General features: G+C 38.9%; 1 protein-coding gene across 1 annotated transcript; it reads left to right on the forward strand.

Annotated features, from left to right (window-relative positions):
* Positions 1–336: 336 nt before the first annotated feature.
* LOC148840106 (homeobox protein Nkx-2.2a) lies at positions 337–2,856 on the forward strand. Its single transcript, XM_088906603.1, has 2 exons — positions 337–928; positions 1,685–2,856. The coding sequence occupies exons 1-2, from the start codon at positions 670–672 to the stop codon at positions 2,242–2,244; spliced, it is 819 nt and encodes a 272-aa protein (XP_088762729.1). The 5' UTR covers positions 337–669; the 3' UTR covers positions 2,245–2,856.
* Positions 2,857–20,270: the final 17,414 nt, after the last annotated feature.

The raw sequence follows: 20,270 nt of genomic DNA on the forward strand, positions 1-20,270 counted from the left end.
GCAATTTTCCAGCTTATTGCTTTAATATTTTTACATATGTGGAGAGTATTAACGCAAACGCTTTTCAGGAGCAATTTGTTAAAACGCGCTTTCAAGTATGCAGAGTATAAAGCTACTTGGAGGTCCTTTGTATGTAAATAGGGTGTAAAAAAGGCCCTCCCCGTCTTTGTAATTAATTGACACGTTATACCACTCATCATGTTCTGAAGCACCAATGGTAGAAGCTCGGATCTCCCCAAAACCCACAATTTCACATCTGCAAACACTGTCTTCATCCACTTGACTCCCAAGACCCGCCCACACGTGGCCAACCTTTTGCGTTTTTAATGCTTTTTCACTGCAGGTTCATGTGTTGAGACCAACCTTATATGGACTGATCAGTCCAGTAATGGCTTATTTCCTCCTAGCTCCCAGCAGTAGCACAGTATCCATGAGCCAGATATAGTACTTGAGGCACTTTGGCACTCTTCCTGGACTTACAGAACTGATTCCACTACTTTATAAGCCAATGGTTATCAGCTGTACTTCATGACTTGCTTCAGCTGTAGTTAAATCTCAAACAGCACTAACCGATCCCCCCTTTTTCTGCCTTGATTCCGTTTTGTGTGTTTTGAAACAGCGGATTGCCAAACTGGTGCTGCAACTTTCCTGCATAAATTGCCACAGAATATGTCGTTGACCAACACAAAGACGGGCTTTTCTGTAAAGGACATCTTGGACCTCCCTGATACGAATGATGAAGAAGGATCTATTGCAGAAGGACCGGAGGAAGATACAGAGGGATCAGAAGCGACAAAAACGTCTGGAGTTTTGGGGCAAAGCCCCTTAGAAAACGTGCAAAACCTGCCTTTAAAGAACCCATTTTATGATAATAGTGATAATCCTTACACAAGATGGCTTGCCACTACGGACGGCATTCAATATTCATGTAAGTACCTTTTTAAGAAACAAAAGTTAATTTCTTATTCATCATCGGAGGGCTAGTTCTTTCATTGGATGCAGTAAAATACAATATTATTATTATAAGAACGTTCGATATTATAAACGTTTTTGTCATTATGGTAAGATTAGTAAGTAGCCTTGTAAGGCAGATGTGGAGATGTGAGTTAACTCGTTGTATCCATCGCTAAGCTTGTGCACGCGTAATACATTTTGTATTTTATTTTCCTGCGTGACAGCGGTGCATTAGACCGCTAGTTACCCATCTTCTAAGAATGATGTTTTTTCATGTTTCGATAGGATTCTTTTATATTGCGATTTGGTGCTCCTGGTTAATTCGTACACGTTGAAAAGTAGCAACCTTCGATATAAAAGAAGTATGGAAAAAATCTGGATTATCTTCCCGGTTGTATAATATGTGAAAAACTATGCGGTTTAAATCGGCGGAATTAGCTTTCTGCTTCGGGTAGGGTTGCGCACCGAGATTGTGCATTTCTTTTTGTTTTGAGGCGAGATATTAAAGTCAAACCCTGACCGGGCCATTGGGTTTCTAGATAAATCCACATATTTTAATTTTAATCTTTATTTTAATGTAATGCTTTATAAATTACATTTTTTTTTAAAATGCCGTATCTTTGAAGTCGTCGTGAAGGAATCTCATTTCAACTTCATGTGGAGATGCAATTAAATGTTCCCTTTTTTTTCGCGTACGTGTAGTAATTTGGAGTTATTTTTTCCCACGCAGTGCACGGTCTGTCAGCAAACTCCCAACAACAGGACTCATCTGCCAAATCCCCGGAACCTTCCGCTGACGAGTCGCAAGACAATGACAAGGAAACTTCAAGCAACGGCAGTGACTCTGGTAAGAAGAGAAAAAGGAGAGTGTTGTTTTCCAAGGCACAGACTTACGAACTTGAGCGGCGTTTCAGGCAACAGAGGTACCTTTCAGCGCCCGAAAGAGAGCACCTTGCTAGCTTGATCCGTCTCACACCCACGCAAGTGAAAATCTGGTTCCAGAACCACCGGTACAAAATGAAGCGGGCTCGGGCAGAGAAAGGGATGGAAGTGAGCCATCTCCCCTCTCCACGACGGGTGGCAGTGCCTGTCTTAGTCAGGGATGGCAAGCCATGCCATACTCTTAAAGCTCAGGACCTGGCAGCCACGTTTCAGGCTGGGATACCTTTCTCCGCGTATAGCGCCCAGTCGCTTCAGCATATGCAATATAACGCTCAGTACAGTTCGACCACCACTCCACAGTTCCCCACAGCGCATCACTTGGTGCAAACGCAACAGTGGACTTGGTGAACTATTGCAGACTGGTGTTAGCTACCTTTTCAGGATGCGAGAGAGGGAAAAGAAAAAGAATAAGAGAGACTTTTGCATTTTGCAGCTTGACCCATATTGACCATTTTATTTCGGGAGATGTTATGTGCGCCATGTTTACAAAGTTTTCGCCATGAAAACCGGGTCCGGGCTCTCCCTAGGTTTAAATGCTCTTGTGATTTTTTGTAAAGTATGTTTGTGTGTTGTAGAGAATTTTTTTTTGTCACTCGTGTATAAAGCACGTGCAGAAACCACTTTAAAATTATAGAGATTTTTATTTCCTGCTCCTTTTATATGGAACTTAAAATATTTATGGCCACGAATAAAATCCTGGCAAGTTTTAGCTTATTTTATTATTTTGTTCTTGTTCTTTGTAAATATTTTGTGGTAATTGTTGCCTTGCAGACCACCTTTCAGGGCGATCTAGTTGGATGCAAATATTTCCCAAATAAATAAAAAAATAACTGGAAAAGAAGTGTCAAGGAAATTGATATAAATTCCATCTATATCTATGTGCATAACAGCTAAAAGTGCGCGTTGATGGGGATCACCGATTTTTATAAGAGTTTTAATAAAAATGCTGTGTTTCAGAAATTACGCTTTGCTTGCGTCTCTTAACTTGCATCATGTGATGGGGGGGGGAGAAAGTGGTCAGCGCCCATAAAGGAGCATTAACATTATTCAGTGGATTTCAGGTCTACTTTTGCAAATTCATATTCCATTGCTCCGTGTGTTTTATTTTCTATAGATATGAATGTTGCGCTCTGCAGCCTGTATAGAAATGCAGATTGTGAAGCCAACACGGGCCTTTTTTTTACGACGCATGGATTGTGCACTTCAGCTTGAAGTGAATCGAGTTACATTTTCCTATATTCTCTGTTTGGCTACTTAAGAGCTAAGCGGGATAAAGTCACTTGTGAAATGAAAAAAATAAACCCCACTCACTTAATTTAAGAGGACTTCTTCAGCGGCGAAGCTTGTGATTCCAGTGCTGTTTCAAAGGCTTTTCTTTTGATGAGCTCGAGTTCCTTTACAATTCCGTTTTTTTTTTTTACTCGCCCGTTTTTAAATATTTGATTTTTTTTTTTAGCTGAAAATCTGGTCTTCTCCCGTTTGACATGAAGGGCTGATGTTTAAAAACGAAGAGGAGAAATACGAAGCCTGTTGTCTTAAAACGGCTCCGTTAGATAACAACACAAAAAGCTTGACTACAGAAAAATGCTTACTTTTCATGTAACTGAAATGCAAAAACACCTATACATTTTATTTTAAAATATAAGTTTGTTACAGATGCACATCAACGTGGTCGGCGATGAAATTATGTATTCTCCACCTTTTTTCCATGTGGAATTATTTTAATTAGCGTGGTCATTAAAAATAATAATCAGTGCAAATACAAAAAAAAATGAATCCCCCATGAATTTCAAGTAAACCTATTGCCGATCATCAGATTTAGTTCAATATGTAAAACAAATATGATTCTCCTCAGCGAAGATCTTCTAATTCTTTCTGTTCGTCCCAGCAGAGAAATCTTGGGTAAAACAGATGTTAGCTGCCATTCTCGCTATCACTGAGCAAACTGGTAAACTGACAAGCATCGCTAATTATTTACAGAATCCTATCTCTAGGGGCTGAATGTTTGGTTCACCGCAGACCAGCAATTAATTTTCAACGCATCAGGCATTTATAGGATACCTAGAAAGTTGCTTTTTTTAACGCAACGTTTTATTTCGGAATAATTTTAGCAACATACAGTAAATCTTCCGCATATTATAGGAGAGTGCACAGTCCATAAAAGGTCAAATTGCATTTTGGAAGCTTTTAAAATTACATTACAATACATCGTAAACAAAATAATGAACATGCACGAAGCGTATAGGAACTGGATACATATAAAAAGTAAGATTTGTGTGACAACTACATTTTGTATCCAATACAACGTATTGGCCCTGACCCTGACCTGTGCTATGATCTCGATGTTCCATAACTCAATGACGTGGGTTTAAAATGTGCGTTTTCATTTCTCTTTTAAAGAGGCTTTAACCTGGGCATCTCGCTCGGCTTATTTTATGATGGTGTACACATTGCAAATGCTTTGGTTGTGTCGGTAAACTATCTGATATATATATAGATATAGTTTCTTAAAAAAAAAAGTTAGTGTGCGTTTACCGCCGATTTCCTGTGATTTTTGAGAGGGGGGGCAGGCAAAGTATTATTTTACTTCGCAGCCCAGAGAAACCGCTGCAGGGAGACCTTTCAGATTCTCCTTAAGTCAATAAAACGTGTTGATTCTTGTGTGGCCCTAACCTTTGTGGCCTTATATTTCACACTTTGACGGAACAGTTTTGTGCAGTCTATTTTTGCACAATATACAGTAGACGACACAAAACCCGCACAAAGGGAGGAGGACGGGAACTGAAGATGTTAGAGGCGTGCATATTAACGAGACGTAGAGTGAGTGCAGACAGGGAGAGAGACTGGAGTTTCTTGGTGCTATTCAGTCCCTTTATTTCGGGCAGTGCATCCCAGAGTCAGGGAGAAGTATCCTTGGGTTTTGTTGTGCCTGTCAGTTGGTGCCATTGTGATCCGTCTTGTAAACGTTGTATTCCATATGGACAGCTGGGCTCGGGGAGGAAGAAAGAGATCCTTCACAAAACCCAAATTGTGTCCAGCTTTCAAATAAAGCATTGTTGTCTCTCAAAGAAAAACGAATTAAAAATTCGTGCTATATCTATTCTGGGGGGGACAGCATTCACAGATAACAGGGACTCCTTCTTCCGTGGTATATCTATGCTAACAACAGTGCTCTCTTTGCGTTCCCACTCTCTCACTTTTCCTCTTCCAGTCGACAGAATTATTATTGTCTCCTTCCAAAAAATCCGTTGTGCTACGAACTATTTCAGAACTGTTAATTTCAGACTGATTTATTTCCTGTTTGTCTCTCTGTACTAGATCGACGCCATATTTTTCTTCTTCTCGATGCGTTCTATATACAGTATATCACAGAAACTCAAGTTAAACAAAATCTATACCTGAACATTTTCGCCCTACTTATCGAGAATTGTTATTCTTCACGAAAAAAAAAGTCACAGCTGGCCCGAGGACGTACAGTGAGATCTTCAGAATATTTGCTTGTAATTTTAGCTGAACTATTGCAAGTGTAAGGGGGGAAAACACTTATTTTGCGTATGCGGAAAGCAGCGGCAACAGTTGTGCAGAAATTGAATGCGCTCTACAATATTAATGTACGCTATGTAATTTGTGTAGCTTGTACTTTTCATAATTTGCTTTGTAGGTGAGATAATAGACTTCGTATGAAGGCTACGTGTATAATTATACACTAAGGTGCCCAGTTCGAAATATAAATTTAGTTCATATCATCTGCGACTAAATGCTTTCTGCCTTTTGGGAAACTAGCTGTTTTTTTAAATTTTGTTTTTATTTCATTCATAGTCTTCTTTCTAATAGGCACTTTCATTCTTAGAGTACTATAAAGATGCTATAAAATAACCGTGCGAAGTTCTTTAAAGCTATGCATTTCAGTAGAATATCTCTAAAGAACAAATGACAAATCGTGTATTAATTAATACAGTTACATATTTGGGCTGCGTTTGAGGCTACTGTAAGATGACTGGATTTTTTTGATCGATCTGCATTTTTGTTCAGCAACATAACGTTAGTAAGAATATATTTAGAATTACTTTCGCAATTTTCAACGAACTTTTGAAAAACGTCGTGATCAAAATAAACGTCATTTTAGACCCTTAGTTGTTGTAAAACCGCACCAAAGCATTTTTTAAAATTGTACAGTTTTGTAGACGCCTGTAGTGGGATACGTATTTACCAAACCGATTAATTATACGCAAAAGTATTTTGTTCCTAGATGACATTTGAGATTAATGCAATTAGGCAACACTAATGAAATATTTCTATCCAACTATTTAAGGTCTGTCGATTTGTTTATATTATTAAGCTTGTTGGTTTTGTTCATCTATCCAGAAAGCTGCTGAACAACAATGATGAACCATAAAATACCCTACCGAATGTCATAACGAATCCAACAGCAATTCGATTAGGAATTTATGTCCGACTTTTGTTGTAAAGCTTGTTTGGTAAAGGAAATAAACAGCTTTAAGTGTATGCTTAAGCTTTTAAGTGGGGCGCCGTATTACATGCCGTGAAGTAGAATATTTCAGGAAATATGCACTTGTGACTTTCTAGAGCTTGGCGATAGTGACCCCCTGAACCTCTACATAAATCACTCTTTATCATGTACATCTCCCAATAAACGATGATCTCTAAACTATAATAAGCGCGCCTTTCATTTAAAGGAAGCAATCTAGTTTTATTACCTTCTATAAGATCCAGATTAGATTCACCCACCGCTTTGGCACAGATATTAAATACAGAGTGCCAGGCTTAAGTGTGAAATCAAGTAAGCGTGTCATTGCGAGTTTAAGCCACAAGGTGGAGGCAGAACTCTTTTATTAGAATACTTTCCCGCTGAGTGTCTTCAAGATGAATGATTCAATTTCCTCAGGAAGGGTTTCGGCGAAGGTCGCGGCTGTGTGAGTGTGCTGGCTTTGTGTATGCTTTTTTTACAGCAGGTGAGAGGTGCAGAAAGAATAAACAGGATCAGAAAATAACGGATTAAACACAGCGGTTGATACAGATTTCACACCAAAACTGCATTTTGTTTTCTTTCCGTTAGCTTCTTTTTAGATAAGTCACTTTGCACATCGGGGCAGCTGTTTTAAACTGTTAACCATCCCAACTAGTTTTTCTCTTTTTCACTCTTTTATCGTTTTCGTATTTATAAAGTCAAGGGATAATAGGTTGCAATAATATTAGTATTTTCCCAAATATTTTGTCTGTAATACAACAACAGCTAGCAACGACAACAGAATTTAACAACTAAAATTGAAATCTTAACAAATGTTGTCGATTGGTTTTACTTATAGTGAATATCCGGGTTATAAATTGAAAAGAGATTGTTTTACCCTTATGTTTACAGATGAACAAATTAAAAGTACAAAAAACGAATTTCATGGTGCAATATTCATGTCCAGGTGACGCAATGATTAAAAAATAGATATTTTATTCATATGGTTGAGATAACGTAAGCTTTTAAAAGATTTCAACGAAGACGAACTATCCTGCGAAAGATTTTTTATAATTTGTGTGAAGGATTAGTCCGCAGAGTGGCGCACTTGTCTAACACAAAAAGGCCGAACAACTGCTATCATTATGTCTATATGTACGGGTCGAGATAGCGTGACAGTTTTATAGATTTACGGATGGAATGCGGTTTCACCTGACAATGTATATAAAGTGAATATGTTTCGTTACTTTGAGATACGTTATATATACACTGAGAACTATTAAACAATTAATGCTACCGATTCCAACCAATGCTCTGGCGTTGCTGTTTAATGTTTTTGTATAGCAAGATTTTAATGAATAAATCTTTTTTCCCCAATAGGTAAATTCATTCATAAATGACCTTATTATTATGATGAGGATGATGATGTCAACATCGATTAGATATCTAGCATGTTGTTGCAAGCAACATTTACATTACAACCCTTCGTGAGAAACAGGCATGTATCAGTAAGAACAGCTCATTGGACCTTTGCTAGATTATTAAATCACACCCGCCAGTTTTTTTGTACTCAGATAACGTCTACACATCGTAAACATAGTTTATTCTAAGGACATTGTGAATACGTATTTTTTACTACTAGCGGAATTACCGTTGTAACTACGACTAAAGTATCAATTATGCCATTTTCTTTTCCGTTCAAATAATATTAGACATTTACTCACACATCTCGCTTTTGCCCCCGCTTACATTTTGTAACTTTTGTAAATTCAAACATCAACTAAGTTTTGAAATGAAATACAATTATTCAAACTTCTTATTTCGTAAGCACGTTACTGCGACGTGACAAATACGTATGTATTTAACAATAATAGCAATGGTAAAAATAGAAAACTCTTAAAGTTAGCGCACAACCTAGAAACCCAACCACAAAGAGAGATGGCGCCCTGGCACCACAGAAAAGGACCGCTTTGATAAACAAGACATTTTTCTCGGCAGTCAGTGCCGTTTGTGGATGCAGATATTCGGATACGCATCTCTGTCGTGGCACGATTACATCTCAGAATTTTCCATTATCTTTACTTTTTCGTGGTGACTGACTGTATCACGTCTGATTTAGATCATGCCATTTACATGCCCCCCGAGTATTCCCGTAACATTACACGGCGAAGCTGGCAGCGGTCATCAGCTGCTCTTTTAGGATCGATTTTATTTTTTATTTTTTCGAATAAAAAAAGAGGTCAAAGTTACATGCGATGATAGCAAGACGTTTTTATGAAGAGAAAGAATGAAGATCTAGACTATTTTATAAGGAACGGGTTTATGCATGCGCATAACCAGAGATTATGCGACCTTTAATGTTAATTACTGTGTTTTAAGAAACTTGCATTGTATACACTGCATCAGTTGCCCTTTTTTTTGCAGGAAGAAACGGGTTTGTTGATTTAAAATTGCTTCGCATTTAACATGCCAATTATTTCACCATTCAAGCTATTATGAAGTCAACTGAGGCACAGATGCATTTGGTTATACCTTAGGTGCAGGCCTACCGACAGATTGTTAATTATTAAGATTATATTCACTTCGCTTTACCTGCATAGATTTCTGTTTCTACGTCATAATGACTCGATTTCACAGCAGAACTGATTGGTTTTCAATGAACCTTGTGCGCCTCTGTGTAGTGGGACTACTATTCATAACGATTCTTCTTGTCTAGTGCTTCTCGTATTTATTTCTTAAGGGTTGTAGAAATGTACTAATATATCGCACGATAGAAGTTGTTTGTAGTTACCTTCCGTCTATTGAGGGAATTGTTACCCAGGAAATCTTAGTTCATATGGTCTCATTTTTAACGGGAATTATATCCGACTTTCTGGGTTAAGTTTAAAAAAACAGTTAAGCCGTGTGACGCCAGCTAATGATAATAAGGGCAGCACATCACCGGTCCACTAACAACGGTTTGAGAGATTAAAAATGGTGGGTTCGACTAGTCTAATGGCAAGACGAATGTTTAGTTGGGGGGTATTCTGTAGAGTTCAGTCATATTGCACTCGAGTTTCAGCTCCATCCAAAATATATTCATTCGGTTCCCCAATGACAAGCTGGACAAGGAGTCACTGTGGTGATGTTTGTCTTTTGTACAGGTTCAGACGTCACGTTGGCATGTACGTCGCCAAGTGGGAATATGCAAGGACATTAATCAGGCCTGTAAAATGACACCAGACTGACGTCTGATTCGCCAAACAACTTTAAATATAACACGTCTAAACCTCAGTGAAAATGCATTGGGTGAAAATTTTGCAAATGACAACTTCTGCTTCCTAAATTGGATTTTCTTTCGTATCGGTATTTCATTATCTTATCCATGAAGGCGCAGTTGCAAAGTCTTTCGTAGTGTTTCCTTAAAAAGTTACCTTTTTGTACTTTTAACATGTTATTCATGTTTGGAGAGGGAGGTAGAGGCACAATTTACAATACAATAATACTTAATTGTCTGATTTCTCATCAAAGCATCAAAGCAGGTATGTTTTACACACACACACACTGACTTTAAAAACATACAAACCTACATGTATGTAAACTACATTACAAATAAAGATGACATAACAAGACATCTAACCGAACATAAACATTTCAACCCAGTCCTACAGGAATCCACAGAACTACGCCAGAAAGACATTTGAAACCAATGTTTCAAGTCATTGGTGTTTTCTTGGAAAGCAAATGCGAAAAATACACAACTTGATGAAAATGCAGGTAAAAACAAAAACGAAAGCAGTCGTGAAGGTGATCATATGAAGTATTCACTCACTGTAATACATTCCGTGCATGATAGCCTATTCTTATCTCTGTGGCCTCGTCATGATTCCACCTGATCACTCATGATCTAAAATGGAAAAGACATGGAATTTATGATGCTGGGAAGCACTGTAATTTGGGAGCATTTGCATTGTAGCCGGTCCCACAAGAGTGGTTATGTCAAAGTTTCTTAAGTCTTCTGGTTTTAGGAAAAGAGCAAGAGTCTGAAACCCAGTTTCTGGATGACCTTGTACTGTATATTCTGTTTTTACTTCCAATATTCATAGCCAATTAAAGGACTAACCTGATTTTTGTCTTAACACGTGTAGGCTTTTCCTTAAGGTCTTTGAGGGCTGAGTTCTCAAAGCTTTCTCTTAATTAAAGGTACAGTTACCTATGAAGCACCTATGGGTGCTACGGCTTCATGACGCCCTTCTATCAGTAACATTGCTCTCACTGGAAGAGTGTGGTCCTCACAATCTCTCCTGCTGGCAGCGCGTCATTCCAGACTGTCCACATGCCTTTCCTGTTCACCTGGCTGGCATCCTGAGATTCGTCTTTCATACTGACAAAAGCAAAATAAAAAAAAACACTTCTTTCTTTGTCGGTGTTAATCTTTGATTCTTATCATGTACGAACTGTGCATTTATGGAAATGTATGTACATTTAGATGCATGTCTGATTATTCAATTTTCCCACTTCATTCCCGAGAACACTGTTTTGCATGACAAAGTACTATTTTTTTTCAAAGAACCGATATGGAAAAAGTGTAGCTTAAAATATCCATATTGTTAGACTGACTTACTTTTGCTAATTAATATTTGGCTTTTCAATGATTAATAATAAAGAACTAATATTCAGAAAATGAAAAAAGAATTTTATAAAATGTACAGCTGGGCAAACTCCTGGCAGATGATGTTTAATGTAGACAAGTGCAGCATTTTGCCAACATGTAGTCGAGATTTTAAATCTAGAGATGTTTTGTGAAATTGTATACAGCAGAAGTAAGGCCTCAGCTAGAATATTGTTTTCCGTTTTGGTCACCATGTTAAGGAAAAGACAGTTCTGCCCTGAAATCTGTCCAGAGAAGAGCAGCCAAGGGAATATCCTGCAAAGCTGAAGTAACAGGACCAGACGTCATGTGTGGACAGAGGAGACCATGAGGGGACCTGATACAAGCTTTCCAAATCCTCAAAGGTATCAAGAAAGCCAATACAGTGGATTTCTTCAGAATAAACAGTGAAACATGTACCAAGGAGCACCCGGATGTACATTTCAAATGGTGAACAGGAGGCACGTCTTTACTCAAAGAGTTACGGGAGTGTGGAACAAGCTACTTGCCCATGTGGTTGATGATGATACTCCAGTTGCTGGATGAGATCCTGAGATCAATGAACTACTATGTACCAAATAGGTTAGAGGGGCCAAATGGACTCTTTCATTTGTAACCTTTCTTTTGTTATTAATCTGCTTCTTGTTCAGTTAAGATGAGGTGTGCTTTAACATTTTCATAGGGACTACTTAAAACCAGGCCCTGACTAACTCTGTTGGTAGAGCATGAGCCTCATAACTTCAGGGTAGTGGGTTCAAGTCCCACATCGGGCGCCAGGTCCTCCATGTTGGAGTTTGGGCACAAGGGACGCTCTGTGGAAAGCGAAGGGCATGACAAGGCGCAGAAAGGTGTCACAGCCAGCCACTGCAACCAAGGAAGTCTCCGCTCGTGACGACTACTCGTACCGCTGGACCCGGGCCTCTGAGGTTGAGAGAGTGGGACTGCCCCAGGGCAACAGCTTTCCCTCTTGAAAGAGCTCTCCTGCACAGGTTTCTTCACGCAGCTCTTCTTCCCAACAGATGAGCTGCACAAGGTACAACTGTCACCGTTGGACACGACAGACAACCATCATCATCAGAACTACTCAAACAATTTTGTCTATGAATATCCTACCACACATTGAGTGAAGTTAAATTATCGTACAGAGTGTATTGTAAGTGTGTACGTTCTGCCAGCAGTTGTACCTTGGGAAAAACATGTTGACTATTACATTTTCTGCTCATCGGTTTTTCAGTATTCTCTGTACAGGCTTTGAGGATTTTATTACCCTTGCTTTAATGTGAATTCCCTATTCAAATATCGTCACCTAGGTAAAATCAGCTCTGTTGGAAGTGATTATTAGAGTGTGTCTATGTCCAGTAATACTATGATCCATTTTGACTTTTTACTCGGGCTACCTAATCAGCAGTACATACTGAATCCCAAGGGAGCAGGGCTCCGTGCAGCCTGTTATGAGCCTTGCTCTGGACTCATCAGGCTCTTGCTCAGTAGAGGTCACTGTGTTGCTGTAATATGAGTCAATTTTAATCACTTTTCCCTGCCAGCAATTGGCTGCCCAGAGGTTAATACAGCGGTGCCCTGCAATGATTGCTAACCCTTTTACACTGACCTCCTGATCATATGGCCCACCTTGCATACCAAGTAATCTGCCATTTTAACCAGAAGAGGAAAAGAAGGCCCTAGGATTCTTACATTTCTCCAGGAAAAAAAAAAACGTGGAATTGGTAAGCCATATATACTCTGTTATACTTGATTGTGTTTGGTCTATCTCTCTTTTTATGTGGGATATCCTTCAGTTATATGCAGAGCCTTATAGAGCACAGGCTGAGCAGAAGAGTTTGGCACCTTCTGACACAGGATTTGCTCACACAATGCTGCAATAACCAAGCATATAATTACTAGCATTTGTTTTTTCACATTCCAAAGCTCAGTTTCTGAGAAGTATTTGACAAAAAACATCTACAGTCTGCACTCTACAGAACGCATCTTTATATTGAATAGAAACTGGGTGTATTAACTTGGCACATGGATGTGACTTCGGCTTCTATACAGAATGAAAAGCCACAGCTGCAGACCGAGAGATTTAAATGTTTGCACTGCTTTAGAACTGAGATCAGGCACGTGAAAAAGCAAACAACTGAGTGGTGGTCGCAAGACCTTTAAACTGGGGACTTCTTGCTTTGTAAGTAATTTCACCTTTCAGCTTCTTTCCTCAAATATGGTTGGGAGTCACTATTCTTCAGTCATTAGAATGCCCACATTAAAGATCTTTATTGATAAGTGTGGGAATGATGGACATCCCCCACACTCAAAGTGCAAATTATATTGAAAGAATTCTCTTTATGTTACTTTCTGTGGTGCTTACATCTTGTAAAGAAATTGAGTAATGTGAAAACTGTTTCCACGTTCACAGTAAAAGTCTAGATACTAATTTTCTGTATGATGCTACACTCCACTTTGCTTATTAGCAAACGCAGTGAATAAAACTTGTTTTTCAAATTATCAATGTGTATATTGATCTTACGGTTATGGTTCTTACTAGAAAATTGCATATTATGACACAAAAATATTCTAGATTACAATCCTCCCTTATTCTCACATACTGTATAAGACCCATGCTTGACCCAAGGATTAATATTATACATCCAAGCATTTTCTAACCACTTCTTCCAATTCAGGGTCACAGGGGAGGCTGAGCCTGTCCTGGCAAGCACTGGGAGCAAGGCGAGATACACCATGGACAGGACGCCAGTCCATCGCAGGGCAGACAGACACAGACATAGACATGTACACACTCACACCTGGGTATGTTTTTGGACTGTGGGAGGAAACCGTAGCACCTGGAGGAAACCCATGCAAGCACATAGAGAACATACAAACTCCATGTACTGTAGATAGCACCACAGGTCAAGAATTGAACCCCAGCTCTAAACACTAAACCACCATACCACATTATTATTATTTGTCCTCATTACCCTTTCTAACAATTTTAGAGTCTTGGAATTATATGGTCATGCTATAAGATTTTATTAACACAAGTTAATATGAGTGCAATCTATGATATGGTTAATATGAGTTATCTTTTTTTGTTTGTGCTGCTCTCTTGATATATACTGTACATAACATGTTTCCTGGTTAACTTGGTGTTGTTTCTTTCTGCAACTTCATAATTGATGTCTACCGCTGATGCAAATGAGAGAACTGCAACACAAGATTAATCAGTTTGTAGTTTTAATGAAATTCATGTCAAACAAGTCAAACCCATGTTACTCCTGGTTGTTACAGTCTTCCTACTCTCCATTTGATGCATCTTGTGTTTTATAAAAATGCAGCACACATTTAGCATTTCTCAATAAGTCCAGAAAACAGAAGTACAGGCAATTAATATAGAAATGGTGTGAAGAATGCATGAGACTAACCAGTTGTTTGAAAAACAGACTTCTATTGCTGCCTATATTGTAAGTGACCTGAACAGCCTTAATAACAGACTAAATCATATGTACAGTATTTACAAAGCCCTGCAGTCAGTTACTACCACTGTGTGATTTTCTATTCCTTTATTTTACCATGCAAATTAATTAACTCGCATTTACAATGACAACTTGGAGACCCATTCATAGAGCTGGGCTTTTACTGAGTGAGCTGCCTTGCACAAAGGAGCAATAGCAGTGTCTCAGCACCAGAGATGTGGGCCCACAGCTCTGCAGTCCAGAGGTCCAAAGCCCCTGAGCACTGCTCCACACTGTTGTCTAACAGCCGTTAAAAATTCACAGAATACACACATGGTTTCATGGGCATGTTGAAGAAAAAAAGGCATTTACAGTACCATCAGGTGGCACTGTACTATTAGTTTGTGGTTTTGTGCTGTGTAAGGAATGTGATTGCATATCACTTCTCCAATGATTTTATGACCAAGCAGGACAAAAGGCTGCTCGGGTGCAAGGAGAATTGTGAAGGCAAAGAAAGGCATGCTGGAGTCATAGGTAAATTAGAAATGTTCCAAACCAGAGGAATAAACTACCAAACCAGTCTGTAGCTTGTCGACCCAAAGACATCACCCCATCGTTTCTTGAAGAAAGCCGTAGTATTAACTTCAACCACATGGCCGGATGGCTTGTTCCAGCCATACTTTGGGTAAAGAAGTGCCTCCTCTTCTTGGTTTAAAATGCACTTCCATGTTATTTTTACCTTTGCCCTCTGGTTTATGTTTCACTGTTTGATTTGAATGCAGGTAGAGTCTCCACATTTGTGCAGATAAAGTGTTTAAAACCTTAAGGAAAGTTGAAATGCGTCAAAACTTCGGAGGACCATTTGGAGTTCTCTAGCAATCGCCATGAGACGGAACACTTACAACAGACTGCTCCTTTATCTGGCAGACAAGTGTAGGAAACAGGAAAGCCAGGCTGGTCCCTCCACCTGCGTCGGTTTCATGGGTTTCCCTGGACTGGCCACCTGGGGTAAAGTGAGCTTTTAGGAATGGTGCAAGGAGCCTGTTCCCGAGGGTTATAGAGGACATTTTAATTATTGAATTAATTATTATTTTAAGAATAAGAATAACAATTCCTTACACTCGCATAGCACTTTTCTGTACTGGTTGTTACTTGTATATTATTTTTGGTTTTTTTCCAAATACAATTTGTAAAAATTGATCACAAATATACATACTGTGGATTGAACTGGTAAACCACGACAAGCAGGGCCCGCTTAGCTCGACGTTAACCTTTCACACACACTCTTCCTTAATGTGCTGTGGACTTGACAAAGCATGCACCATCCATGGAGTGAAACCACCCAAAGCCCTTGGACCAGGGAATCCAGTTCAACGTCATGCCTTGCTATAACCTTCAGTGGAGTATAGTATTGCAGCATCCTGCAGGAATGCCCCATTTTCAATCATTTGCAGATGTGCATGCTCACAGGTGAGTTGCTTGATAACCTTCTGGTATGAGCTGGGAACCTCCAATTGCTGTAAGGTGACAGCCTTGGTGAGATGGCTCTGATCCAGAATGCTTAGCCTCCCCACACTGCCCTGTGAAGAGGCTGAACACATTTGACCAAGAGCGCATCATCACATTGTGGACCTCTGGTTGTGGGGACACATGACGCATTTGGTGTATTACAACCTTATCACAGCTCTGCACACAGTCAAAGCCTGTCAGTAATGTGAAATATCCTACAGTACCTTGGAAGATTTCTCAGAATCAATGCTGCATACCATGTGGCTATGGTAGGTTGCACTGATGTTCTTCGTGACCCTTCATGTGTATGGTGTGATTTACAACTTAATTTATATTCCCAGTTACAGAGATGTTCAGAGGACTTTATAACAGCTTTTTAATACCTAATAATGTAATAGTTTGTAGGTTAGAAAGCATGTATACTTGAAATATTGTACCATTGTGTACTATGTTTGACATAAGATGAAACAATTTGTCTTACAAATAAATACAGAAACATAACATCTTGCTCAAATTCCATGGTTCTTGACAAAACGCCTTGATCTCAGTAGCTAAAAGAAAAGATGTCATTGTTTAAACAAATGGTGTGTGTGTGTCTCTGAGAGCTCATTAATGACACAAAATAACATTTCAATTGCTCCCACTTCAGAAAAGAAAAGTTGCTGAGATGGGGTTTTTATATATTTTTCCCATACAGAACAATAACACACTTTAGCAAAAATTGTATCAACTGGCTGTTGAGAAGGAAGACAAAGGGTTATGAATGTGAGAAGACCTCTGTGTCCATAATCGATCTTTATCTGGTTGCTTGCAGCCTCTTGATATAATGACCTCTATCTAGTCAGTCCTTCAACCATGCTGTGAATTACAAGCTATTACATGACTTGGCTAAAGCATTATACACATCTACCACACAGAGAGTAAATAATTCCCTTCCATGGATACTTTATAGGTAGCAGTGTGGAGTAGTGTTTAGTGTTTTAGACAGGAAGGTTAGTGGTTCAAATCCCAGTTAGGTGCACTGCTATTGTACCCATGCTTAACTTAGATTGCTTTGTTAAAATGGCAAGCTCTATAAATTGCAAACAATGAAGGACATTGGACATTAATAATAATAGTAATAGTATGTCACACCTCTACAGAAGGTGAGTTCTTTCAGCAAGACTGTGTTTCAGAGTTGCCTGTCTTGATGCTATGTACGTATACATTGCAAGTGAAAAAAGCCATTTGTGGCACAGTTGTATTCAGTATTGTACACTTAATTGAACAATAACCTATTCCATTCCTGTCCTTGTTATTTTTATTTCTTACATATGGTTTGATGAGAAACATTGAAAACGTACTGAAAAGCTCTCATCATAGTTCATAATGATGTTTGGTGTTTTGCTTTGGGTAATTTGCATATTCTTTCTGTCTTTTTGTGAGTAATGGCTCGTATTTCTTTAAATGAACCTTGTTTTATTGGCCAGCACTTAATTTTAGGCTTTTCCTCTAATGCCATACCTAAACTAAAATGAAACTGTTTCCCCGCTGTTTCCTGTAAAGTTTCATGCTGCTGTGAACGTCTGAAATGTTTGTAAACGTGTTCAGGTGTCGTAATAATTCATCTCTAATGCTTACCCTCTCAAACCTTCTTTACTTTAGGTTGAAAGAACTGGTCCATCTTCTTTTGCAGAAACCACAAAAACACTTACATTTACCTGTATAGAAAGATACAAACCATGATGCATAACATTAGCAAGTTCAAGCAAAACAATACCCTAAGTGTTTGTTCTTTATTAATGTTGATTTCTTATTTTAGCATCCATTGTTCTTAAGCCTGAGGATTTTTTCAAATTTACAATCCAATTATTTTCTATTTTTATGTACACAACCCATTCGGAAATACCAGTGCTTTCCTGAGACGCGCAGTGATCACAACTGTCCTGACGCAGGCAGATCAGGGAAGTTCAGACAAAGCCCTCTGGCCCACCACCATGTCAATTCCATCCATTTTCTGACTGTTTTATCGAATACATGGATAGGGGAAGCCAAAGCCTATCCTGGCCAGCAATGGGCTCAAGGCAGGATACCACCTGGATGGGGTGCCAGTCCATGGCAGGGCACACACAGACACAAACAAGCACACTCTCACATCAGGACCAAAGTTCCCGGAAGTCAATTAACCTACCAGCATGTTATTGGACTGTGGGAGGAAACTGGAGCACCCAGTGGAAACCCACGTGAACAGGGGGAGATCATACAAACTCCACGCAGACAGCGCCCCAGGCCCAGAATAATACTCTGGGCCCCAGCTGCAATGCTAATCACTGCAATACTGTGCTGGACCCCATCAAGTCCCCTTAAATCTACAAGTTCCACAGCATCATGGAGGACATTCGGTATCGACTGGAGGAGAGATGTGTTCCTCACTAACATGACTGCAGGCACTCAGGAAGCCGCAGGGGTGAGTTGCAAGACCTCTGGCCCACAGATCTCTGCTCTGGCCCGGTGAGGTCAACTGTGGCACTACAGCGTGAGGAGTCCTGGTCACCATCGACTCAGGCTCAAACTCCGGCCAACTGCATCCTAGAGCTTGGCTGCTCAGGGAGTCCCAGCTGTAAACCTGTGAGGACTGTTATTTGTTCTTTAGAGCGTAATGGGTTCAGGTAACCAGATAAAGAATGTATTAAATGACCGTATATTTAGCTCTTCTTCATAAAGTATTTACAAGTTAATATTTCATCACCTAAGTTGTATATAGCATATACTGTACAAATGCATGTCTTTCAGAGGTTCAGGATAAAACTACTGTTTAACATACTTGTGCATGGGTGGTTTAGTTGGAGTTTTTTCAAATACAGTGTTTATAGAATTAGACAAAATCTGTGGAATTGTGGTGTTAAATACCACAATAGATGGAAGACCAGCGCTTCCTGCATGAACCATGCGATATTCTGTTCTTTTTATTTGGACAGTCTTAGTAAATTGACAAGATCATTAGAAACTGTTGCTTAAAAATAGCATTTCCTGTTTTTATTTAGCAGGTGGTGATTCAGAAAGATTTGTAAATAAATGTTGGCCTGTGATGTCCCCAGACCAGGGTTGCCCACACCGTTTGTAACAGGGCATTTCTTTGTAATTTTTCTGCTCTGAGGAATTCTTTACAGCTTTTACTTTGAAATCCAACCTCTGTCCTCCCACATAAGATGAACACTTTTGTATTTGTAGAGCTATAACTAAACTGTGCAATGGCATTAAGGATCTAAAGCTTCGAGGGAATAAATAAAACGTGTGACTGACCAAGAAAATGTGGAGCTCAAGAAAATACAAAAATAAAAGTCAAGAGTGAAAATGTTTTATTAGATATGGTCAAGGTGATCCAAACCTGTTAGTTTGTGTTAGTATGAATCTGACAATCTGACTTTCAAATTATCAGAGTACCTTTCAGACATTAAAAGACGTGCTAAGAGAATTCCACCTTTTAAATTGATCACACTTGCTTTTATTCATAGAGATTCACTACAAAAACATGATCAATATGTGTAGCTTTTTTTAGTTGAAAAATTATTCTGCACATTCAGTTTGATGTTGGGGTACCTATTGTTTTAACTGTATAAGCATTGCTTTATAAATTTAACCCCCCCTCCCAAAAGAAAAACTAAAAAACATTATTTTTTACAATGCAACCTGGGGTTTAAATCTTATCACTTTTAACAATGTGTTTATAACAGCTAAGCATTTAAATAATTATTTTAATACTCCAAGTTTCTGTGCAATCATAATAGTTAAGGTAGAAACTGAGTTACTCACAGTATTAGTATTACATCTCCACTGACGTTTTTACTACAATGACGAACATCATAGTCGCTAGATAGCTCAGATCTTCTGTTATTATATTGGTCTGACAGTTAAGTTCATAATCTAACAATTCTTGTTAAATCAAGTAGGAAAGGCTTAAGTCATCTGAGTGAAGTCAGTAATGTGAGGTGAAGTGGAAAGACTATTTTAAAAGGTAACTAGTGTGCCTCCTCTGGCAATCTTTCTGATAATCAGACATTACTTTTTTGCAGTACACTGATGTTTTATTTTTTCAATCTTTCAATCTGTCCTGCAATTACACCTTTTCTTTTCGCCCAAGTTGTCTGATATGATGAAGGTAATTTTCTCAAGCATGCCACTACAGAAGAGACAGTGGTTTAAGATGAGAACTCTATCCCTAGACCCGAACAGTTAAGTTTACATGGTTTCCTAACTGAATTGTTGTACTGTATGTGATTCAAACATGAAACAGAAAAATCACTGTGTTGTAGTTTCAGAAACCAACTGGTTTCAAACT

This window comes from Atractosteus spatula, chromosome 2, assembly GCF_055471065.1.
Source record: "Atractosteus spatula isolate fAtrSpa1 chromosome 2, fAtrSpa1.hap1, whole genome shotgun sequence".
Lineage (NCBI taxonomy): Eukaryota > Metazoa > Chordata > Actinopteri > Semionotiformes > Lepisosteidae > Atractosteus > Atractosteus spatula.